At 25.5% G+C, this 24,093-nt stretch overlaps 1 protein-coding gene across 1 annotated transcript in view; it reads right to left on the bottom strand.

The window, feature by feature from the left end:
- Positions 1-2,593: 2,593 nt before the first annotated feature.
- The window catches only part of LOC105366081 (zinc finger protein 780B), a 60,967-nt gene continuing 39,467 nt past the window's right edge, over positions 2,594-24,093 (bottom strand). Inside the window, exons 8-10 of the mRNA XM_011504396.1 lie at positions 11,395-11,592; positions 6,982-7,159; positions 2,594-3,115 (exon numbers count right to left, since the gene is read on the bottom strand). Of these exons, the coding sequence (XP_011502698.1) occupies positions 2,885-3,115; positions 6,982-7,159; positions 11,395-11,592 (607 nt within the window). The 3' untranslated portion in view covers positions 2,594-2,884. The remainder of the gene's footprint in view (positions 3,116-6,981; positions 7,160-11,394; positions 11,593-24,093) is intronic.

The raw sequence follows: 24,093 nt of genomic DNA, 5'->3' as shown, positions 1-24,093 counted from the left end.
TCTCTTATACAAATCTATTCATCTGCCTTATGTTCCATTACTTTTCATTGCATTTTTGTATTTTCTGTATTCATTTTAATAAATGTTTTTTTCTAATTATTTATAAAATTTTTTATCTAGAAAAGTCATGGTCATGCTAAATTTTACGAAATGTAAGGAATATCAATGTATAAATAAATAAATGTACATAAGTGTAGTTTATTACATTTTACATTTTACTCCCGAAATTAAAAATGGAAGAAACTGTGGAGAAAAATGTAAATAATTGATCGCTTGCTTTATGAAATTATTTTTGAAAATAAATTAGTGCACACGATGAAATAATTATTATATGAATAAGGTCAAGAATGAATGAACTATTATAAATATTTGTGATAAATTTTACGAATTCTATTACTTCTTTTTCAATACATAATAATTTAAATAATACAAATTCTAGATAAAAAATGTATATTTATTTATTAAATTAATTATTTTATATTAAATAATATAAAATATAAATAACATAAAAATTAGATATATTCATTATTATATTAAATATAAAATAATATAATACATTATACAAGAAACGAGATAGTGACTTTTCTGTTACGAGTTAATCGATTTATTTTTAAAATTGTTAAATATAATATTTGATTACTATTTGAATATTGGATATATTAAAAAATATTTTATGTTGATTATGAAAATAAAAATAAATTAAAGATTACAACTATTGTTTTTATTTAATAATTATTCAATATTGCGTAAATATTAGTTTCCGTAACATAAATATTTATATTGTTTCGAATATTACGAAATTTATAAATAATATAAATGAAACAGTATATGAAATAAATAATTTTTTAATCATATGTATGTATATTTTCTTTTTTATTTGTATAACAAATATTATTAATAAATGTTGGATTAATAAATATTGAGAATATAATATTGATTTATAAGCTTTGTTTTTGAAAATATTTGATGTTTTCTTCAATAAATTGTTTTTAAAGATTAGTCTTTGCTAGTTGCTAGTTTAGACCAGTTCTTTACTGTATTGATGTACAAATAGAATTTTGGAAGAATTTTAGAATTGAAGGAAAAATGAAAAAATGTTATTACATCGACATTTATCCTTTTATGTATTTCAAAACAAGAATAATATAAAAGAAATAAATATTCATAAAAAAACCATTTGTTTTTACAAACGTATACAAACCTAAAATAACGTAAGAAATAAATTTCAAAGTATAAATATCGTATTTAGAACTGAATCTCTTGAAAATACTTGTGTAGAAGTAAAAATATTCACCATGATGTCGTTAAGATGCATACCCTTTTCATGCTGTCGGAAGGATTTTAGTCAGGGTTATGCACGCGACAAAAAATCCAAGTCGTCAGATTCGAAACCAGCAATATCCCTGAAGGCTGCGTTCGTGCTGCATGTTCGTACATCAGTGGATCCGTAACTGCTTCCTTCATCGGGATGCGAGCCGTGTAAACCACTCGCATACACGTGCGCATGTTGTGAGGGTAACCAAAGAGCTTGCTATGGGCGAGGTTAGCTGTCATGGAGCACTGCGCGACCGCGATTCTTAACGTCACATTATTCACGAAGAAGTTGGTTAGAGGCCACAAGATAACTTATACTGACTCGAATTTCTCCGTTGGGTTTACGATACTTATCGGACACGAATAGTGCTCGCTTGTCTTACTGTATGGCTCATGCTTCAACCTCGATGATTTTCTTCTAATCCAACGAGGACTTGACTATTTCATTCGTACGAATTTATGAAGTTGGTATTATGTGAAGTTCTTACGCGATTGGTTATCGCATGTATTATGAAATTATAATTTAATTCAGGATCAGCCATACTATAATAAGAAAGACAAAGATATTTATTTTTTTGTTATTCTAAAAAAATATTATAAAAAACAATTATAAAAATAATTATAAAAAGCATATGAAAGCTAGATCCGTTAATTATTTTCCAATAATGGATATCCAATACGTTTTCTAAATAAATACTGCTTTTTAAATGTTTTGTATATGATCTTTGAATAAACCAAGTAATCAAAGTATTACAGTGTTGAAATTGCTGAAACAATTAATTGTTGTAAGTATAAGATTCTGAAAGCTAGCGATATAGAAAGGTGAGTACGAATGATGATAAGTTTGTAGAACTATTTTTAGTAATTGTTCAAGATCTAGTTATGAATGTCAAGACTTTTTACTTTTTTGCTCATTTTATCTCTTGGGATAGACGTTTGTGCATGTTTCATTGTTTAAATTTATACCAAACTTTATAGTTCTCACAGGTACAAAAACGAATAGACGTAGGATTAGGAATAGTAACTGGTTCTTGGATACATTAATTTGAATTACAATGATGGAAATTACGAACTGGTTTCCCCCGCGAATTTTATTGGGCAGTGTAAATTATACGCAGCTTGTGTTTGCGCTCGTTCCTCCTATTTCCATCCTTTTTCCTCGCTCTCTGTTTCTTATCCGACGTTGCATAGCTTCGTAAACTTGTTCGAAGAGAAACGGAGTATCGAAAGGAGCTGGAATTTTAATTTGTCAGGGGGATGAAAGATTTTCAGTAAAGAGGACTGTTTATTGACTTTTTATTGGATAGGATAGTTGTTGTCATTCTCGTCCTCTAACCGTAGTCTATGTTTTTTATACCAATATTTATCGTTAGCTACATGGCATTTAATGTCGTATTTCAAAGTTTCTTGCATTTCGTTTTCATGTGCCTTTATAAAAATATATTATTTATAGTTGTATCAATTATGATGCTGAACAAAAGGTTATATTTTTCAGTATTTAAATTGTTTAAATATAAAATTCTATTCCGAAAAAAATTGCTTAAGAATAGTATATAATTTCATTATATAGTTATGTTGTATTACTAGTCTCTGTATCTTCACGTTCATAAAAAATAGTTGCTATGTAATTACTCGCATCATTAGGTGTCAGGTATTCATTTGAATGAACTTGAAGTAAATGTGCTCGAAGTTCCTTTGAAAAGTTTGTTTGAAACATTTCATCGCTTTTGCATGATTTGCACTGGTATACCATTTTACCCGGATGCAAATTTGTTGATAAAACATGTTTTCGAAGATTTTCCTAAAAAATCATATTATAGATTTCAATGTCTAATGGATTACATTATGTACTTATTTTTAAATTAATTAGAATTGGGTTAATATTATCTATTTATTAATATTAATAATTTAATTTCACAAAAAAATAGCATTTTATTAACAGTTAATAACAAATTTTGAAAACGTATGAAGTATACAGAGTAATTTAGCTAATAATAGTTAGACTGTATTGTTGTTATCACATTATATATTTTTGGTAAATAAAATATGTGCCATTAAATTTTGCATTATTATTTGATAAACATTTTATATTTATTTATTGAATATATTTGTCTTAATTCTTTGTTTTAATTTACTTACTAATAATTTGATCTGATTCTATTTTTAATTTTGTACTTGAGTTCTTTATATCAATTACGATATTCTAGATAATATTATATGCATAGATATATATAATTTTGTATCTAAATTTATCAATTTCAAATAAATAATCTATGATTTGAAAAACTTGTTAAAGAAATAATTAAAGGGAATTTTTTGTTGTAAACATTGATATATTTAATAATAATATATGAACAACCAAAATTAAATACATTATTTAAAGTATTATAATATACAATAGAGTTTTTATCAGTTAGATATCTTCGAAAAGCAACAATGTTTTAACAAACTGAATATTCTTATTTTTTTATCATCACAAATAAAAATATTCTTTATGTTTAATAATAGAGTTGTAAATATTAAACACAGGAAGCATTTTTCGTGTACTTAAGGATTTCAAATATCTATAAAAAGATTAAATTTTCCATTTCACATCTATAAAATAGATGAATTACTGAGTGATGTAATTTTAAATTGAATAACTTAGATAGAGGATACTACAGTATATAAAAGATATTTTTCAGAAGTCATCGCTTGAATATATGTCAATAAAGCCAAAATATTCATTGATTAGGATGTAAAAATATGGTACTTGATACAAATGGTAGAAGATCTTTTCTGATGGATAAAAAGGGAGTTTAGTTTCCATGTGTCTCGCTGTAGTTATAAATATTGCTGAAGGATTTTGGTTTTATGTTGATAGTCGTAGCATACAACAAATTTAATTATATAATGTTTCATATTTTTTTTTATACTAGTGTGTTGTGTACGTTGCCTTTTTAAACGTTCCTATTCCATTCTCAATATTTTTGTAACTTCGTCTCTTTATGTGTAATTATTATGAAATACTATAACTACATTTTTAAACAGTTTTGAGCTTCACATAGTTTTATTTATATATGATTTATATATTCTATTTATATATGATTAATATTTTATTTGATTTTTGATTTATTTTAATTTAACTGAAAAATTCATTGTGTGTAATAAAAAATTTGAATTTATTATATAAACATCTTTTGTTAATTCTAAATGTATACATATTTTTATTAAAAATGTTCTATGAAACTATATTCCTTGTTTTCAAGGATAATATACTAATTTGAATAAATATATTCACGGACATCCATTTTAATTTTGTATTTGAATTAAAAATCTAATATTTTCTATTTAATATAAAGCTTTTTATTAATGTAATTTGAAAAATGAAAAACGAAAGTCATTAAATTTATTTGACTTTGGCTCATTATAAATAAATTAATTTTATTTATTATATTGATTATTTGCTTATATTTATCTATTATTTATACAGTTACTTATTTATTGATTATGGGTAAAAATCGTGAATTTTAATATACAATTATACTAATAATTTTTACAATAATAAACATTGTTATCGTTTATATAATTTTGGAATCTTTTTATATAATATATTAATATTCAAGTAATTAATTGATTTCTCAATAACTAGTGAAAGACAATAATCTTAAAAATTTGCTTATGAATTGCATATTGCGTACTTGGCACAAAGTTGAGATAGATGCAATATTGAGAGCCACTGGAATAAGTTTACGTGACGCACTATTGCAGCGACACCGAGGCTTTGACGATGGCTTTAAAAAGCATTAGCATACCTGCGTTGGTGTCATGGTCGACGAAACCCTCGCATGAATCTATCCCTGCACAAACTCGGCACTGTATCCATGTATTTAAGCATCCAGTGAGTACAATTAACTCGTTATCTTATCGTAACGACGATGACGACGACGGCGGCGGCGGTGATTCTTCGAGTCCGAAAACATTAAGGCGTATATGCCTTGCTTAATTTACACCCTAAAATAAAAATCGCAAAACATCCGACATTCCCCTTACCTCTTTGAGAATCGAGGGAGCGAAGAAGAAACAAAATGTAAAAAAGAGGATCACGTGTATACGTGTGCGACCACCGGCGCGAAATGCGTCTGCATATATACGTATATCATGACTCCAGAATTACCTCTCCTCTTCTTTCTCCGATCTTCCTTGCATCTTTTTTTCTTTGAACTTTACTGTGCTTGTATGCGCGAGAGCGCTGACAGCTTTATGCTGATGAACGAAACAGGTGTGTCAAGCTTTGAGTTGAACGAGCCGATAATGCTATGAAAAGAACGAACAGCAAGATAATCGTTTTATATCGTAGCTTTCGATGCACGATGTAACGCTGCTGTGCAAAATTCATAATTTCGCAGATTTTATGGTGATGCAGTTAACCATTTCAATTCTCTATATAGTTGGCAATATCTTTTAGAAGGTTATCATCGTGAAGATCGGCCAGATACGTGTTGGAGATAACTGCAGCCCCTGATGGTCATTACTTTGTTTCTTAATGAATATGTTACTTGCCAATGATATTACGTAGAATTATTGTTTGAGTTTAATAGTTTTTTCTGAGTTTTATGGAAATTGAAGGAAGAGACTGCTGTTAAAGATAAACATACGTGTTTTTAATCTTGAAAAATGTTATATTTCTTATATGCTTATCAAATTGAGAAAATGATTTCTTCGCTTATAATATTTTTTCAACACAGTAGAAATATGAAATTTCTTCATTTTTTCATATTGTCGAAATATTATATAAGAACTCAATAATTCTTAATTTCTATATATCAGAATAATAAAAGTTGCATGAGAATTCACACTAATACGAGTTCTCTCATAAGGCATTCAAAAATATATTATCAAATTATAAAGAGTTTAGTTTATATATACCGAAAAAGAATTTTCTATTAATAAATAGGTATCTCAGTAAAATAGAATAAAATTCAAATATTATTAAAGCTTTTATATTTATTACCGTATTGAATCGCGGATTGCTTTATTGTAAAATGAGAGAAAGATAGGACTGATTATTTGCACGGAAATAAGGCGGTACATTGTAATGGTCTCACATATACTAGGGCGGTCATCAATGTACATTCTCTCTTTTTCTTGCTCTCAGGTTAATCTAAAAGCGGCTACCACTTCGCTGTAGGTCCGACGACCGCTGATTCTTTCTTTTCATTTTTTAAGAATGAAAACCCAAGAGCATTCCGATAAGGTTAATCAGCGTTTGGATTCGAGATTTATGTGAAGGCAGTCTTTCAACGCTGACCTGACCGACGCGCGTCCACTGAAGAATTCGTGTTTTTAAAAAGAATTTCCAGCCAGCCACAATTTAGACTGGTTTTTTCCTTCATTGAAGACTTCTGTTACTTGACAGACTTTATTGGTTTATAAAGTTTTCTAATCAGTTTTTAAAATTATTGATTTTTTATAAACTAATATATATTTTGCTTACTTTTTATTTAAAACACATTTATAATTAATAAGAGAAAAAATTAAATATTTAATAGAGATTGTTTGATTATAGTACTTTTTCTATAATATAGAATATAAATTTCATATTTTCTTAAAATTTTAAAACATATGTTTAAAACATTTTATTTCGTTGTCAATTTTAAATATTAAAAACGTATATGTATACTTTACCAAATTATTACTTGCATAAGTGCAATGACGACACTTGTATGGTTTTTTTCCAGTATGTAAACGATTATGGCGCTTCAAATGAGAATTAATTATTGTTTGAAAATTACAATTAATATATTGACATGAGTATTGCCGTGTATTGCTTTCTGTATGTACATTCTGATGCCTCTTCTGATGTCTAAGATAAAAAATATGTTAAATGTTAATTAATTAGTTGTATATAAAATCTATGCAATAATAATATCTAAATCGCTTATGTTTATAAATACATATATTATTATTTTAGTGATGTAAATTAAATATATCAATGTTAATAAATTACTTACGAATAATTAAAAAATTTTTGTATATTCATTAAGAAGAAATTTCACTGTCTTGTATTAATTGTTAAATTTTTATTTATACAATATTATTTATTACTGTTAATTAATAATTAAACGATGAGATCAAAGCAAAATTAAAAACTCTTAGCTTAATTATTGATTGAGAGCGAAGCAAATGTAGATGCAAATAATGTTTGCTAAATCAGCAATGGTGCTTAGAAATTAGTTAGATAAATAAATTTATCAAACAGTTTCAATTGCCAGGATAATTATAATGATTATAGACGCATACGAATGATTATTGACCGTAAAATTAATTGTTATATCCAAACGAAAAGAAGGATAGACGATTACTGATTATGGCTGATGCTATTAGGCATGTGCCAAATTACTATCTCTTCGAACTCTTCCGAGCATTGATGCAAGTGGCTCGCATAGTACTAGTTCTAATTTCTATCAGTTTCAAAATGCATGACACGTTTATAAAAAAACCCTGTGTGATTTACTCTTGGTTGAGTTTATTTCTGTATTGGGGTGTGACTTGTTCAGAAAATGGCTAAGGCCGGCTGACCAGAAAGAAGAAAAAAAAATAATCAGAAAATGTCATAGATCAGGTTCAGTAAATAAATTATAATAAATTTGTTTATTCGATATTTATGTGATCATTATTTAACTTTTCGCCTTTTGTTATATTCTTATACTAAGCCTCCAAATGTGATTTTGCAACTTTAGATATTGAAATTTGTATATACTGAAATGTTTTAATTTTATTATAATTATTACTACTTATTTTATTATTTTCAATTTTATATTAATAAGGCTTTATTCAATTTTAAAACAGAAGATTCAACTCAATGTTTGAATGAAATCAATCAATTCAAATAATAAAATTCATTTCAATCTATTATCATTCAAGCAAATTTAATTTTATAAACAATATATGCTAGCAATAACAAATACAGAACATATATATTTTTAATTAAGTCAAATAGCTGTTTAGAAGAATATCGCAAAAACTTTGTTTTAATTATCATTCAATATGGTTTTAAAATAATAAATAATTTATTATAATTACTTAATTTATCCTATAGAATATATAATTTAATTTTATTAATTTTATATCATTTATGCTGTATTGTATGAATTGTATGAATTGTATGAATTGTATGAAAGACATAAGTCTTCTAATATAAAATATAAAATATTAATAAAATGATTTATAAATGATAATATTAAATTTTTTTGTTTCTATAGTTTTAGTTTTAATAAATTAAAAATTGTTTTATTAGAACAATTATTTAGTTCTAAAAACTGCAAATTATTACAGGAAGAATAATTTATGTATTACACTGTAATTATAATAATTGAATGTAATCAACTACATAGGTGATAATATTTACATTTAAGCATAAAATTCTGATTACATTTTGAATAGCCCGGTGTACAAATTTTGTATAAAAAATTCTAATTATAATCATATAATTATAATAATGTATTAATACAGTGAGTATTATCATGAACCTTTGTAATAACATATACTTATTTCATAATTTTCCGCATAATTCCCACATTTACTGTATTTTTTCGATTTTATTTTATGTTTTATATTTTCGCTTTTTTTCTTTTTCACTTTTCATTTATTTCGTGATTTAAAGAGTACGGTAGGAACGCAGCTGAAGAGTAAAATAGTGGACAGTAAAACATAGGGTCACTTAATTGCTAGAAAATTGAAAACCACTGTACTATGTTTAAATGTAGTGCGAGTATCAAGAGATGAGTTCAGAAATTGTGTATTTTCGTTTTCAAACTTTTATTCATTCTTGTATGCATAACGCGATTATATTAAATTATATATTTAACTATATTTAAAACGAATATTTAATAATAATTGAAATGAATATAAATAAATTTTAATATATTTTTTATCTATTTACATTTTACAAATTCTTATTTGCTTTTAACAAACAGTTTTCTTGGATATATATCTAAATTATTCATTAATTGATATATATGAGAAGAAATTATTTTTAAACGATAAGGATGTTAAAATTTAATTCTTTTAATAAACAGAACAGTAAATTTATTTATAATTAAAATTTTTTATAAGTGTAGAGGTAAATTTTTTAAAAATATTAATCTTCAATATATTTTTAAAACGATAACGTAAATTAATGTAATTTATAATTTCTTAAATAATCATGAAAATATTGAAAATTAATATGAATAGATCAAAGTATCCTATAAAGAAAAGTATACATTTTATTTACAGAGATTATATATTATGTTTTAGCTTCCTATCCATACACTAAAATATTATGCATCTTTTCTGATTTTTTTTTCTTGCACTGAATTATGAAATGAAAATGTATCTATGCAGACGATTGCTCAGCGAATTTATCATTAGAAAGAGAGGTCAGTGTGTCACCAGTTTCTATACAAAAATTATTGTACCAGTATTGATAGCAATTATCATACATACAGATGAGATATATAGCTGCCAATTTATGGTAGTCCACTCTATGCACGTGTAAAGGGCTATAACGCGCATCCGTTGTACGGTGCAGGTGTACGTACCTGATGTGCGGGCACAAGGTATGAGTTATAAGTGCCATTAAAAATGATTCCTTCACTCTAGTTACTCCTTTGCTTCTCATGGATAATTAAATCCATTGAGTAAATGTAATTCAGTTGGATTAAATTTTTCTTCCTGCTGTTACAATGTATCAGACGAAGGCGGTAGAATGGTTATAGTGTATATCATCTTTAGGATTGTAAATACGTTTAGTATGCTCCAGAAAGAATGCTAATTTTATTTTAAGTGATGGTTTATGATAAATTTTAATGGTTATAAATGATTGATAGTTAATTAATATCATTATGCTTGCCAAAGCTAATATATTTATAGAAATTATAAGTACTATAATTTCTTTATATCTCGTTAAGTTTTATAAATACAAACTAGTGTAAAAATAAGTGTGAAATAATCTTTCAATTACATACATGTTATACAAATAATATATTACATTTGTTGTTATGATAATGTGTAGGAAACTATTTTTAATATAATTTTAAAATTCTTATATAAATAATGATTTGAATGTATCAGCTATTAATTCATTGCAAGAATTATATTGTAATATACACAAACTAAATTTTAAAGATTTCTTTATAAATTGTATATATTTCTTATTTATTTTAATAGGATAAATAATGTATTTAATAGCATCATCGACCTGGAGAATTTATTTTAAATATTTCAAAAAATGTATAGTCATAAATCATCAATCAAAACAAATAAAAAAATTAGTTCATACAATAATATTTTATAATTATTTTATTATCACATTTGTATATTAATAGAGAAAATTATAGAAATCGATTACATATATAATAAAATACTATATTTAAAAAGAGAAATATTTTTAAATGCTTATTATGTTATCTTTATGTATTACTAAAGACTAGTATCAATAATTAAAACTAAGAAACTTTGTTTATATCTAGGTTATAAATAATGTAACTACAATAAATATAAAGAAAAATTGTATGTGAGTAAAAAAAGAATACAAAAAAAGTATATCAGCAAAGAGAAACTTTTAATTTAAAAATGAATAATTTTAAATAAATAATTTTAAATAAATTAACATAAGAAATGTTAATGTATAAATTTTCCTTAGAATTCTTTCTCTGGCTATCATTCTTCTTTTTTTTATTGACTATTTATTCAATTCTTTATTTCGTATATTGAATAGTTATTAATTTTGTCATTTATGACAGTCAAACTTTCTATAATTTGACTATTTCTTTCGATATTAATTGATTTATCTTTTAATATTTTACTTATTAAGATTTTTAATTGATCGTAGACTAATACAATAATATTCAAACATATCTTTATAAATAAACTAAAAAATGTATAAATTATCTAATTTAATTAGTTTTTCATAATATGTATTATATTCTATAATAATTTTTTAGTTTTTAATATAATTAATGTTAATAATAAAAGAATTAATTTCTATTTTTAAAAGTTTAAAAAACTTTTAATAAAATAAATCAATATTATAATATGAAAATTATTTTAAATTACCTAGAAAGTTGATTTTTAGTTTTTGCAGCGTAAGAACAATCGTTGCATCGAAAGTCTCGGTTAGAATTTGAAGTTTCGTGAACAAGTTTACGATGATTTTTTAATTCAGTCTCAGTACGAAGAATTGTTGGACAGCCAGGAAGTCCACATTTGTATTGTTTTCCGGCATGCCGTAACATATGCTGCCGTAAAGTATGCCTATTACATAATTGAAAGAAATTATTTCAACAATATTGTACATAAGTGACGAATTTTGCTGTAATTTTCATATTTTAATATCTAAAAAATTAAAAAAACTATGTTATTTTCATATAAAATTGTATCATAAATAATTAATCCTATTTGATTGCTTTTCAAATAATAACAAATATGATTTTAAAATTTAAATAAATTTAAATTATAATATTTATAAATCAGTAATATACTACAACTATTATCCATATAAATAATTTATTGTGAAATTTATGGTAAATTATTTTTAGTTTGATATACAGTACATTATCACAATATTTTAGTTCTCGTATCCTTATGAAATAAAATATGATAATACTAAAATAATAAGTTATTGAAAATTTTATTAGTATGTATATCTTTAACGTTTTTAATACTTCATAATATTTATAGTTCATGATTTGTGTATTTTTTACTTAAAATTAATTTTAATGAAAATATATAAAAAAACTATACTTTTCAAAAATCTCAGTTCTGCATATAAAATAAATTCTTTATAAATAATATTATTATAAATAATAATTTGAAACGGCAATTATGAAAATAAAGTTTGTATATTCACATAATATCAATAACAAAATATATATCTCTCTAAGCAAACTTTATATTTCATGTATTATATATTGATGAATAATAAGCTTCAATTTTTTTTTCTTTAATAATAAAAAATAATTTAATTTTGTCCCTGAAATCGCAAGTTTGCCAGGTGCATATAGTCTTGTACTGGAACATCGAGCTCGGCATTGACCGCGACCAGCAACGCTTACAGAAGGTCCTTGTAAGATTGCAAAAGCATTTTTTCTTCTCTCTTAGTAGCAACAGTAGTAGTAGCAGCAGCAGCGTTAAGCACGATTTATAGTACAGTGAAGAATGCTGCAAACAAAAGGGCATCTGGCTTTTTTTCGATAGCTCCTACTGGCTACCGAGAAATCTTGCGCGAGCTCATATCGAAAGCAAGGAAGGGAGAAGAGAGAAGAAAGGACGCCGAGAGAGAGGTGGACATGGCTCGTAAGGACACACAGCATATATAAACGAACGATAAAAAGGGTGAGGGGGTGGGCGTAGGAGCGCGGCAGACCGTATGGTTTGTGGTGGAGGGAAACGCACTGGCGAAAGATCTGGGCCGTCCTCTCCTGAACGGCCGGAGCCGGGCCGCAATTGGCCGCGCAAGTGTAACGCTGCGATTTTACATTGTAAGGACGCCCGCCCTCACATGAGAAATCACAAGAAGCAACGGGGAGAGTAGGCCCGCCGCTCGACTCTTCTTATCTGTCCAACCAAGCGAACGACTGCTCTGTTATGAATACGTGTACCAGTACACCATACAATATGGGCCTTGGCAAATTTGAAATCCTTGAAAGAATGATCTTTTTTATCACGATAAAAACAAAGCAGTTCAAGCTTGCTCAAGTTAACTTTGAATTTAAAAACGCATTGGAAAAATATGATAATACTTTTCTCAGTCCAGTGCTTATTGTTAATGATTCAGTACCAGTTGAAGTGATTTTACGACAGAATAGTGTTTAACAAAAGGTGATACTGGGCAAATCTGTGCATGGTTGAAACCTTTTAAATTTTAGAATAGTATATGATAATTGCTACATATAAGAACACATTTAGCATTGCAAACATTTTCTATGAATCTTAATTAATTTAAAAAAATTTATTCACAAACAACACGAACGAACAATTTGTATAAAGTATACAATTTACATGTTAGTAGAGCATTTAACTCTTTAGAAAAATGTATAAAGTTTTTATCGTACAAAAAAGTTGTTTTAATAGGCGAGTTTAAAAATATTCTATTATACCATTTCATATATATACATATATATATACATATAATAAGTAAATTTAAGTAAAAATACCAATTTTTAGTAATTTAAAGAATATTTTATAAAAAATTGAAATTGTAAGTTATAAATAATAAAAATATGTGAATGATACTATTTATAATAATATTAAAAATTATAATTATTAGTTACTTGTAATTTTATTTTATCTGTAGCTAATCCTTTAAATTTATAAAAATTTATATTTTTAATACGTGGTGTGCAAAATGGATAAAGTATAATATTTATAATGATTTATAGAATCCGTAAAAAAACAAGCAACCGCAAGAAGTAAATTATTACTGTTATTGTCAATGCCTTTTTAAATTAATAAATATATATATATTGTGATTAGTAATTATTCATAGTAAATAGAAAAAAATAATTGTGAAAATTTATCAATAAATACCGACTCTATAAAGGCTAAAAAATACGTAGGGTAAAAATTTATATTAAATTTGATACTTCAATAGTTATTTACAAGATTTATAAAAATTTGACTTTTATTCAAATAGCACGTAATTTTGGTAATAATATATATTTATAAAGTAAAAATAAAAATCTAACAAAAAATATGTCAGTTTTTTTAATTTCAATATTAAATATAAATAAATTATACATTAATAATATTATCTGATATAATCAAAGGAAAGGATAAACAAAGAAATAGGGTTTTTAACTAGTCTTTTTGAAGACTCATGTTTATCAATTTCGTTAAGCTGATAGAATTTTGCCTGAAAGTTAAATTTATATTATTTATGCGATGTGAGATTTAAACAGAACTTTCAAAATTCGATTAATCGTATCGGTACGACGTTTGTTTTTGGGAATTTTCCTGTTGTACAGACAAGCAAATAAAATTGCATGCAATTGAGAAAAACGGGATGCCATAAACTACTGCAACTTATCTGTGTGAGCATCGTCTTTCCATAAAGTGCTCATTTGTCCTTATCAATCCTGGTTCATAAAAAAAGGCTAACGTTGCCTGGATCGAACTAGTGCCATTAAATACTTCATTCTTAATCAGTTTCAATTATATATTCTGTAGCTACCAACGACTGATTCGTTATAACATTCGTCAATATAAGTGTAAAAGGTTTGGCCTAAGATTTGTAAAGGAATACAAATTTACATATATATAGATAGATAGATAGATAGATAGATAAATAGATAGATAGATAGATAGGAGAGCGAGAGAACGGGAGGGGGAGGGCAGATAATATACTAAAGTAAGGAAAAAACTGGTTTCTATCTTACTCTCTCTCTCTCTCTCTCTCGCTCTCTACTTCTTTGAGTAAGTAATACTATTCTATGCGAGATGGCCGCAACTTTACCTAATACGCCATTATAAATATTCAAGTAAAACGATAGCTGTGATTTACTTAATGAACATGAATCTAAACAACATAGTATAAGTGCGAAATCCACACATGGAAGAGCTTAAATGTCGTTTTATTTTTATATGGTATAAGAAAAACATACCATAAACATTCAGAATTGTACATAAAAGAGTATTATATTTATTCAAACCATTCAGTTAACCATTAAAATTCAATATATATAAACTATTGAGTTGATTTGATTATTTATCATTAATTGATGTTATTATAGTATATTAATAAACAAAATATATTTAAAAACTATATTTAATTCAATTTAGCTTTATAAATAGCAATAAATTATTATAACATTAAATCTAATTAAATTAATCAAGTAGAATTCCTGGAGTCACTTATATTATGTAGATACCAAATAAATTCTAACTTCTAAATAAAAGATTCATTAAGATTCATTTTAAGCGTATGCAAAGACATATTATTGTTAGATGTTACTATGTCGATTCACAATTGGAATGATAAAACAAATGCTATGGGATTTATGCACGTATGTTACACGAGCGTTCTGATGTCTAAAACTGGTGACTTATGTGTACGGTCGTACTCTAATATACGTCCGTTAAGACTCCGGGTGAGCGGTCAAGAAGAGTTGTAATGGGGAAAGAAAGAGAGCACACAATGATGGAGATGTTTAGATTATATCGATTCGGATTTGAACTTTTTGCTTTCTGGATTTCAGTACTTTATAGATATTGGGAATATATATATGAGTGTAACAACTTTTTGATGTCAGTATATTCCCACGAAGCAAAAACTGTATTTTCTTTACAATATTTTGAGTCCTTATAATATTAGAGATTTTTACGAATCGAAATTTAGTATTTATTATTATAATAACGAAAGCATTTATAGAAATAATTATTGAAAATGAACTGAGATTTTAATGATTTTAGTCATCTTTAAGCCGAATAATTTTAACTTACTTTTTTTTTTTACTTAAATCACTTTTTAATATCGATTTAGAACTTACAAAGATATTGTCTATTATTAAAAGTTGATATCATGTAGACATTATTATAGGTAGTTCAAAACATTTAAACTTTTGTTAATGTATTTAAGTAAAAAATTAATTTATATTTGTTGTTAAAAGAAACTACTCATAAAATATTGGAGTATAATATTTATTATTTTCAATTACCTAGAAATAATTACAAGTTTCCATTTACATTGTTTTATATTGAAACAAACATTTAAAAAACTTTATTAGTTAGTTTTTAAATTTTGTTAATAGATTGTAAATTATTTGACATTTCTAAACATTTTACATCGCATATATGTTTATATTGCACAAAAGTGATTTTAAAAATATTTAAAACTAATTTTAAAAATATTTTACTGAAACATTTAACTTATTAATAAAAATTTTATATACAAATTAATTTATGATAAAATATAGCAACATATAATATTATTAATAAATAGTATTTTTAATTAGTAATTATGTTAATTACTATTCCTAGAAATAAAGAAAATTTTAGAAAAATGAATTAATTGTAAATACTTAATAGATATTGTAATATAAACATATAAAAATAAGTACTAACTATTGAATATAATTAAATTCATCTTTTTTTACGCAGTTTTATGAATACTAATTTTTTTAAATAATATGTTTTCAAAATATTTAAAAAAAATAGTAATTATAAATTGACATCAATACAGTGTGGTAATTTAGAAAATCATTATTAAAATTTCATTTAGAACAATACAAACGTATATATGAAATTTTATAGTATATAAATAATTTTTACCTAAATTCAATTTATATAAAAATGAAATAAGATGATCGTCTAATTTAGTTATAGAGCGAGAGTCTTATAAAAATTGTATATCAAATAGAGTTTTAATGTATAAATAATAATTTTCTAATGAAAATTTTCTTGTAAATGATACCATAAAGTAATCCATATACACCATCACTATAAAAATACGTATTAATTAACTACATTAAATTAAAAAATAAAGGATAAAAAGGATGGAACATTCATATTTTTATCATCATAAAACATTAGAATGAAATCGATAATAGGAAATCTATGAAACATATTTCGTGTTAATAAAGGGGTGTGCAATGACTGGAGGAAGGGCTGGAGTGAAGAGAATAGTACAAGTAGTATGCTAGAATACTAATTAAAAACTTTGTGCTTAAAAATGTTTTGTTTTAATTGGCTGAATTAATTCGTTAAGGTACTTATAAGAAAACAGTGTCTATCCTAATTTCTTGTACACTCATACGTTGCCATCGCGAATCGTGCGAAATTTCCACCTACATACTTACGCGCTTATAGATTTTTATATTTTTGATTACTCAATTAATTGAGCAATAAATGTAACTCAAATTTCGTCAAACCAATGCGTTTTTATAGATATACGCTTCACTGAGATAGTCCAAACTTCCCTCATATAGTTATTTAGATTGCGTGAAAAAGTCCCATGGAAAGATGGTAGGAATTGTTGACATCATGTGTGTTGAATAAGTTATTAATAGTAATATATCGATCAAGGCTTTAGCGTTTTTATTTATTTATGACAATAATATTGAATAGTATTCAATTTATAATTTATAATTTTGTCATACTAATTTAAGCAATCTAAAATATATATAATTTAATAACAATAAAAATTTCCTTCTTATAAGAACGTATCCAATGATTTAATTTGTAACATATAATAACACAATATTTTTATTGCTCTATAAAGTATTAGATTATATTGTATTTAGATTGATAATTAATATTTCCAATAATAAAATGTATCTAGTTCTTTTAAAAGTTAAATGTAATATATATATTAGAATTAGAATATGATATATAAAGTTTATATAATTAATTTCTGTAAACAAGTTAGTGCCAATGATACTTAGATCAATAAATGTACAGTCTATCAAGAATGTATAATCGGTACAATATATTCGCTATATTTCATTTATCTATTGTAACTGGAAATTTATATAGTCTAACAAGAGAAAATAGTTTTATAATTCTATAATACAAGTAGAATATTTTTTAAAAGAAAAAGAACAGCCAATTAAATTTTTATCAAAGACGAAAGAGAGATGAGTAGAAAAGAGAAGTCTGATATGGGTCTAAAGTCCTGCAGCGGCTTTAGAACTTTTTAATGCGCACACGCGAGTGAGATCGAGTCAAGGACATTGAAGGCCAAGGCCTCTTTTGAGCTTGCAAGTGCAAGCATTACAGCTGTCAACCCAAGCGAGAGCAATTAATCGAAGAGGTTTGTCTAGATAATTTATTTTCTTGAAGGTGGGATGGAGCACAGGTCTCAAATCGATACTTGAGAACCAAGGGGCATTTATCGTATTAAGCGAAAGGGGGAGGAGAAAGAGAAACAGAGATAGAAAGAGAAAATCAAGCAGAGTTTGGTCACTAAACATTAAACTTCGGTCCGAACCACACACATTGCACAACACATATTATAACGTTCCAGTGGGTGGAATCGAAAGCCTCAAGGGAGAGACAAAGACAGATATAAAGAGCGAAAAAGAAGAAGGAAATGGGTTTAAAGACAAGAGAAACGCGCCTCATATATTTATATATAAAGAATGAAAGAGAAAAATAAAAAAAGTACAGATGCAAGGCGTACTATCTTGAAGGAGGAAGAAAAGGGTAGAGTGGGTTTATATAAATCGAGATCGTCGAGTTGTTTCGCTTAGTGCTACGCCTCGATGATGGCAATGGCGTTGATTATGTAGTATATACGTTTATATGTGTGCATACATAGTTGATGGCGGTGCGTGTCTGTCTTTCTTCTTGAAAGGCGTAAGTGAGAGTTAGCAAGAGAAGGAGAGGAAGAGTGTAGAAGAGGCCGGACTCGAGTGAGCCGAAGGTGATACATGGCCAACGTTCCATCGTACCTTCTCTTTGCCAGAGAGAAATACAAAGAATAAGAGAAATGTCCGCTTGGTGGTTGGAGTGAGTGAAAAAGAAACGGAAAGAGAAAAATAGAGAAGAAGAGATAGGCGGCCTCCTGGAGCAACTGTTGTCATAACTCAATCCCACCTTCTCTACGTCAGTCTCATATATGTCCGTCCATTCCCAGTGCAGACTGCACCTGCGGGATCTATCTACTCTTCCTTCTCTGACTTCTAAAGCGGCTCTTTCTCTATCTTTCGTCTCCTCCTTTTCGTATTTACTCCCTACCATCGTTGCGCTTCGATTTTCTTCTTGTCACATTTTATCTCTCTCTTCCATTCTCCTTCTTCCCCCTCTCTTTGATTATAAAAGAATCTTGTCTAAGAGAGCTCCAAAGAACCAAGGTTGTCTTTTTTATTCACTTCTTCATTCTCATCCGCTTCTTCGAATGCTTCTTCGATTTCTTCTCTTCTCCGCCTTCTTTTTTCTCTTGGTTGTCTATATTTCTTTTTATAGCGAGTGCCTCTTTATTGTGCAGCTTTCCTCTGGAAGAGGTTAAGGAGGCAACGTAGGATGAGCCGCACAGTTTGGTCCCTTAATTTACATCGTAGCAAATGAGTTAGAGGATCGATCGATAGATTAGAATTTTCGTGTGGCTCTCGCTCCAACGTGGGAACAGTACCAAAATCGTGTCTGGGGCTATAGAAAGTCTGGTGACTTATTTGTTTTAGACTTTCAAAGAGAGATATTTATGAAATAGGGAGATTACCCTCTTCTATATTCCTTCTCGAATCTTCAATTTTCTTTTTTTTTTCTTTTTGATTACAGACTACCTGATTGAAAGGACTATTCCGTAAAATTTATAGCGTATTGTTGTCTTAATAATGTATAACGTCTAGATTTTTATTTATGCATTCAAGAAATCATTATTTAACATTCTTTTATAATATTCTAATAACTAGCGGTGATTAATTCTTAAAATATATTAATTACATATACACAAATTTTAAAAAATGAATTGTATAAAAATGGGATATTCAAAACTTAAAAGGTACAAATTTGGTTTCTGAACATTTATTCTTATTTATCAATTAATTTTGCTTACTAAATTTGTATTCATATATGAAAATCATTATATATATATATATATATATATATATATATTTATATATACATGCTTCGTGAGCTTATACTTTAATTGCTTTAAGTAACCTTTTTAAAAGAAAAATTTAGTCGTAACATATCATATGTTATTAATAAAAAAAACTTTTAAGATAAAACATGTTATAAAAATAGTACTATATATAACCATATAAATTTAAGATTTTAATACATTGTAATGCATATAATTGCATGCATATCATTTATAATGTAATGCATATATAAATATAATTTCATTATCAATGTTTTTCATTTATAAAACGTTAATATTTATAATACAAATTTTGAAAAATATATTTAAAAGAAGAATGTAAAAATGATTTTGCAAAATATTTGTTTTATAATAATGTTATATATAAATAGAATTGTAATATAGGATGATAAAAAGTTTTATTAAGTATATCGTCAAGTAAACACAAGTTTATATAATCGAATAAAAATAATCATATTATTAATTATTTTTTACACATATCCTTCAAGTTATTTAAATTTTTTGTAAATAATTTAAAAAAAATAATAATTCGATAATTTTGAAAACTACTTTTTTTATTTAAAAAAAAAAATATTTTGTATACTATAATGTTTGAAAATTCGTTTTATTAAAGTATAAATGTTATTTTCAATTTAGTGAAACTGCTTAAGTCTAAAACTTTTATGATGTAATAAATTAATTCATAACATTATAATCATAATCGTAATCTTAATATCATTTAAAAATTTATTATAAATTAATGTTTATTTTATATATTTTATTGTATTTTTTAAATTTTATATTCTTATTTTTAATATTTAAAAATAATTTCTAATTTTATCTTTATGGTGTAATATAACAAAGTAAATATAATACTAATTATAATATTAAATTCTAATAGATTTCAATAAAATTTGGCTTTGATAAAATATTTTAATAATTTAAAAAAAATTGTTTCAGACATAACTTAAATGGAATTAAAATCATAAAACATTATTGAATTGTTATTGAAGATATATTGATATATTCATCACTATTTAATTTATGAATTTATATAACTTCACATATTAAATACAAATAAAAATAACCATATTAATCATAATAAGGAGAACATTAGATATTAAATATAATTCTATATAGATATGAAAAACAATTAATTCTAAATGAGAAATAATTAAAAAAAGGAAATGAAAAGATCTATTTTTATACGCATGAAATATTTTTACACAATTCCAATTTAAATTATGATTACAAATTTTGAGCAAAATTAAAGAAAAATTTATGTCATTTGTCACAAGTTAAATTTGTAATTTAATGGTTAATATTAAAAATGTTAACTTCTAAAAATAAACTGATTACATTCTATTTTATATATTTTACAATTAATAAAAATTGAGTAAATATTTATATTTATATGTTTATTTTAAATAAATTTAATTATATGTAAGTGTTTTCAAATACTTATTTTGAGGGAATATTTTATTAGAATCCTTCATTTAGGTTTATAAAATTATAAGTGTTTATTTTACATTTAAGTAAATAAAACCATCATAAAAATTAATAACATTTGTTATTAATAACTAAATACATCGACAAATTTTAGTAAATAATAAATAATAAATAGTACTACATAAACAAAAAATACCAATTTCATTAATTTTTATTCATCAATATGCAGAAGATACAGATTTGAAATTTATTCTATAATATACCATAATATTTTAGAAAACAATAATTTATATTACGTTTGCTATTTCCTAAATTTGCTCATTGATATCTCATGTTGAATTTAATTGATCAATCAAAAAAAAAAAAAAAATAAAAAATAATAACATGGCTCTAAAACAACGTCGATTATTTATTATTATTCTTTTTGAACATAAAAATGATCCCGAATCATAAGCAGTCAGTCTCATGGAGTCTTTGTTAATCGTGGGCAACGTCGTCCAGCTTTACTAGATGTACGTGTTCTGCATAAACGTCAGAATATGTTTGCATTAATAGTCCCTAATCAAACGGGGCTCGTTACTCTACAGAATAATTCTATGTGTGGGTAAAGGCCGTGGGCGGGGTATCGACAAATGGTGGAGGGGTGATAGGAGGTGAATGCATCGAATTGACCAGAATTAGGGTGGAATACCCTACAGCTTGACCGTTCACTCGACTTAACTTACACTTACAATATTGGTAGTTTAGTTAAAATTCATGACAAGATATCGAAATAAGGCAGAAAAAGAGTTTGGTGAAAGATAGAATAAAATACTCAATTTAAGACTAAAGTAAATTCTTCATTATTATTATTATTCATTATTTATATTTTTATATCATGATTTAAAATTTATTACCCATTGGTATTGAAAAGCATGAGCTTTTTATAAATAATTATTAAACTTTTATAATTTTTTACTGTATTTTTAATTTATTATTTACCATTTTTTTATTATAAATACTTACTATATTATTAATACTTCTTATACTCTTAATAAGAAGAAAATTAACTCTTAAATTATATTAAAAGAAAATATTTATCATGTCATGAATATATGAATCTATTAATAGAATATAGAATCTATTTTAAAATTATATTAGATTAATTCAACGAAATAAAAATATACCTAAAATTATATCATACAATTTTATATTTATAAGTACAAATACAAGAAGTTGTTGTTTTTATAACGTACCACGTACTATGCAAAATATCTATTGAAATAGATATGTATGGTGATAAGAAAATAAGATAAAAGAATAAAAGCAAATATTGTTAAACAGTGAAATAAATAAAGAAGAATGGTGACAAAGAAGTGATTTACAAAAAGAAGCTTGTTTTCGTCTTTGTTTATAATTTTTAAACACCTTTTTTTCAAGGTTGTATAATTTTGTACATTCCTTATATATATATTTGTAACTAATAAATGCAGGTATTTCATGTTTTCTTCCTTATATAAATTTTTATCTATATGTTGATTATATCTGATGACATTCTTTAAAATCAAAATTTAAAATGGTTCTATTAAATTATCAACGTCAGAAATCTTGAAAACTAATTTTTAATATTATAACGTAGAATGATCATATTTTAAATAAAAGGAATAATTGTTCTACTAAAAATTTTCGAATATAATTTCTAAAAACAAATTTGTGGAACAATTGGTCTAATCTATTGATGTATTTATATAATAGAATATAGAAATAAATGTAATTAGTGGCTTCACAATTATTTAGTGAATATCTCATTTTTATTACATTTCTCTGGGAAATCATGTATATTAAATTCTTCCGGAAAATATCATTAATTCTGATTTTGGTTTAATCCTACTGTCGAGTTTGTATACATGTGTGTAGTGAAACTCCTCTCGCTTTCATTTTTGTCGCCATTGTCTATTTCCCTCTCTGCCAATGCCGGATTCCACGAAGTCCCTCCCTCGATATTGGCAGCCGACTATACAGCAGCAATGGCTAGTAGAATTCATTTATAATAAATATGTCACTTACTAATGCATCCATGTATAAAAGAAGAAATTTATACACGATTATTATTTTATAAAAGATATGTAGACAATTTTTATGTAGGCGACGAAGATTGTTGGTGGGCCATTCTAATGACGTGAGGTCACAGACCTGAGTTTGAACTTTGTTCATCTATGAAATTAGGTAAGTGATAAAAAAGATTCTTATCTTTAATTTTAATGCTATATAAAACAGTAATTTTACTTTTACAACTAATATAATAATAAAACATTTTCTTAAGCAATTTTTAAGAATTCTTTTTAAGTATTTATCGAATATATAATTACTAAAGTCTAATTAAAAGTATTTTTATTTTTATGCCTGTATGTGTATAAATTTAATTTATTTTCTAACATATATTTTTTTTACAAAATAATTCTTTTTATTTAGTGTAATTGAATATCTTATTTTTTAAAAATAGTATATAACATTTGCATTAAAGGTATGTGATGGACTTAATTTCTCAAATATCATACATATACTTATATGTATATGTACAAATTGATATACAAATGATATACAAATAACTAAACATATTTTATTGAAACACTCTGAATAATATTTTTATAAAATATAGCTTTTTGTTACTTTATTAAGTTTTAAAATAATATAGTAACTTTATAAAAGATACTCAATACAATAAGTTTAATAATTATATAATATAATTATTTTATGGAATAATCATAATTAATTACAACAATCATTTCATGTTTAGTGTTCTTAAGTAT

The sequence above is a fragment of the Ceratosolen solmsi genome, unplaced genomic scaffold (assembly GCF_000503995.2).
Source record: "Ceratosolen solmsi marchali unplaced genomic scaffold, CerSol_1.0 scaffold17, whole genome shotgun sequence".
NCBI classification, from domain to species: domain Eukaryota; kingdom Metazoa; phylum Arthropoda; class Insecta; order Hymenoptera; family Agaonidae; genus Ceratosolen; species Ceratosolen solmsi.
This window is presented reverse-complemented; position numbering and strand designations above follow the sequence as displayed.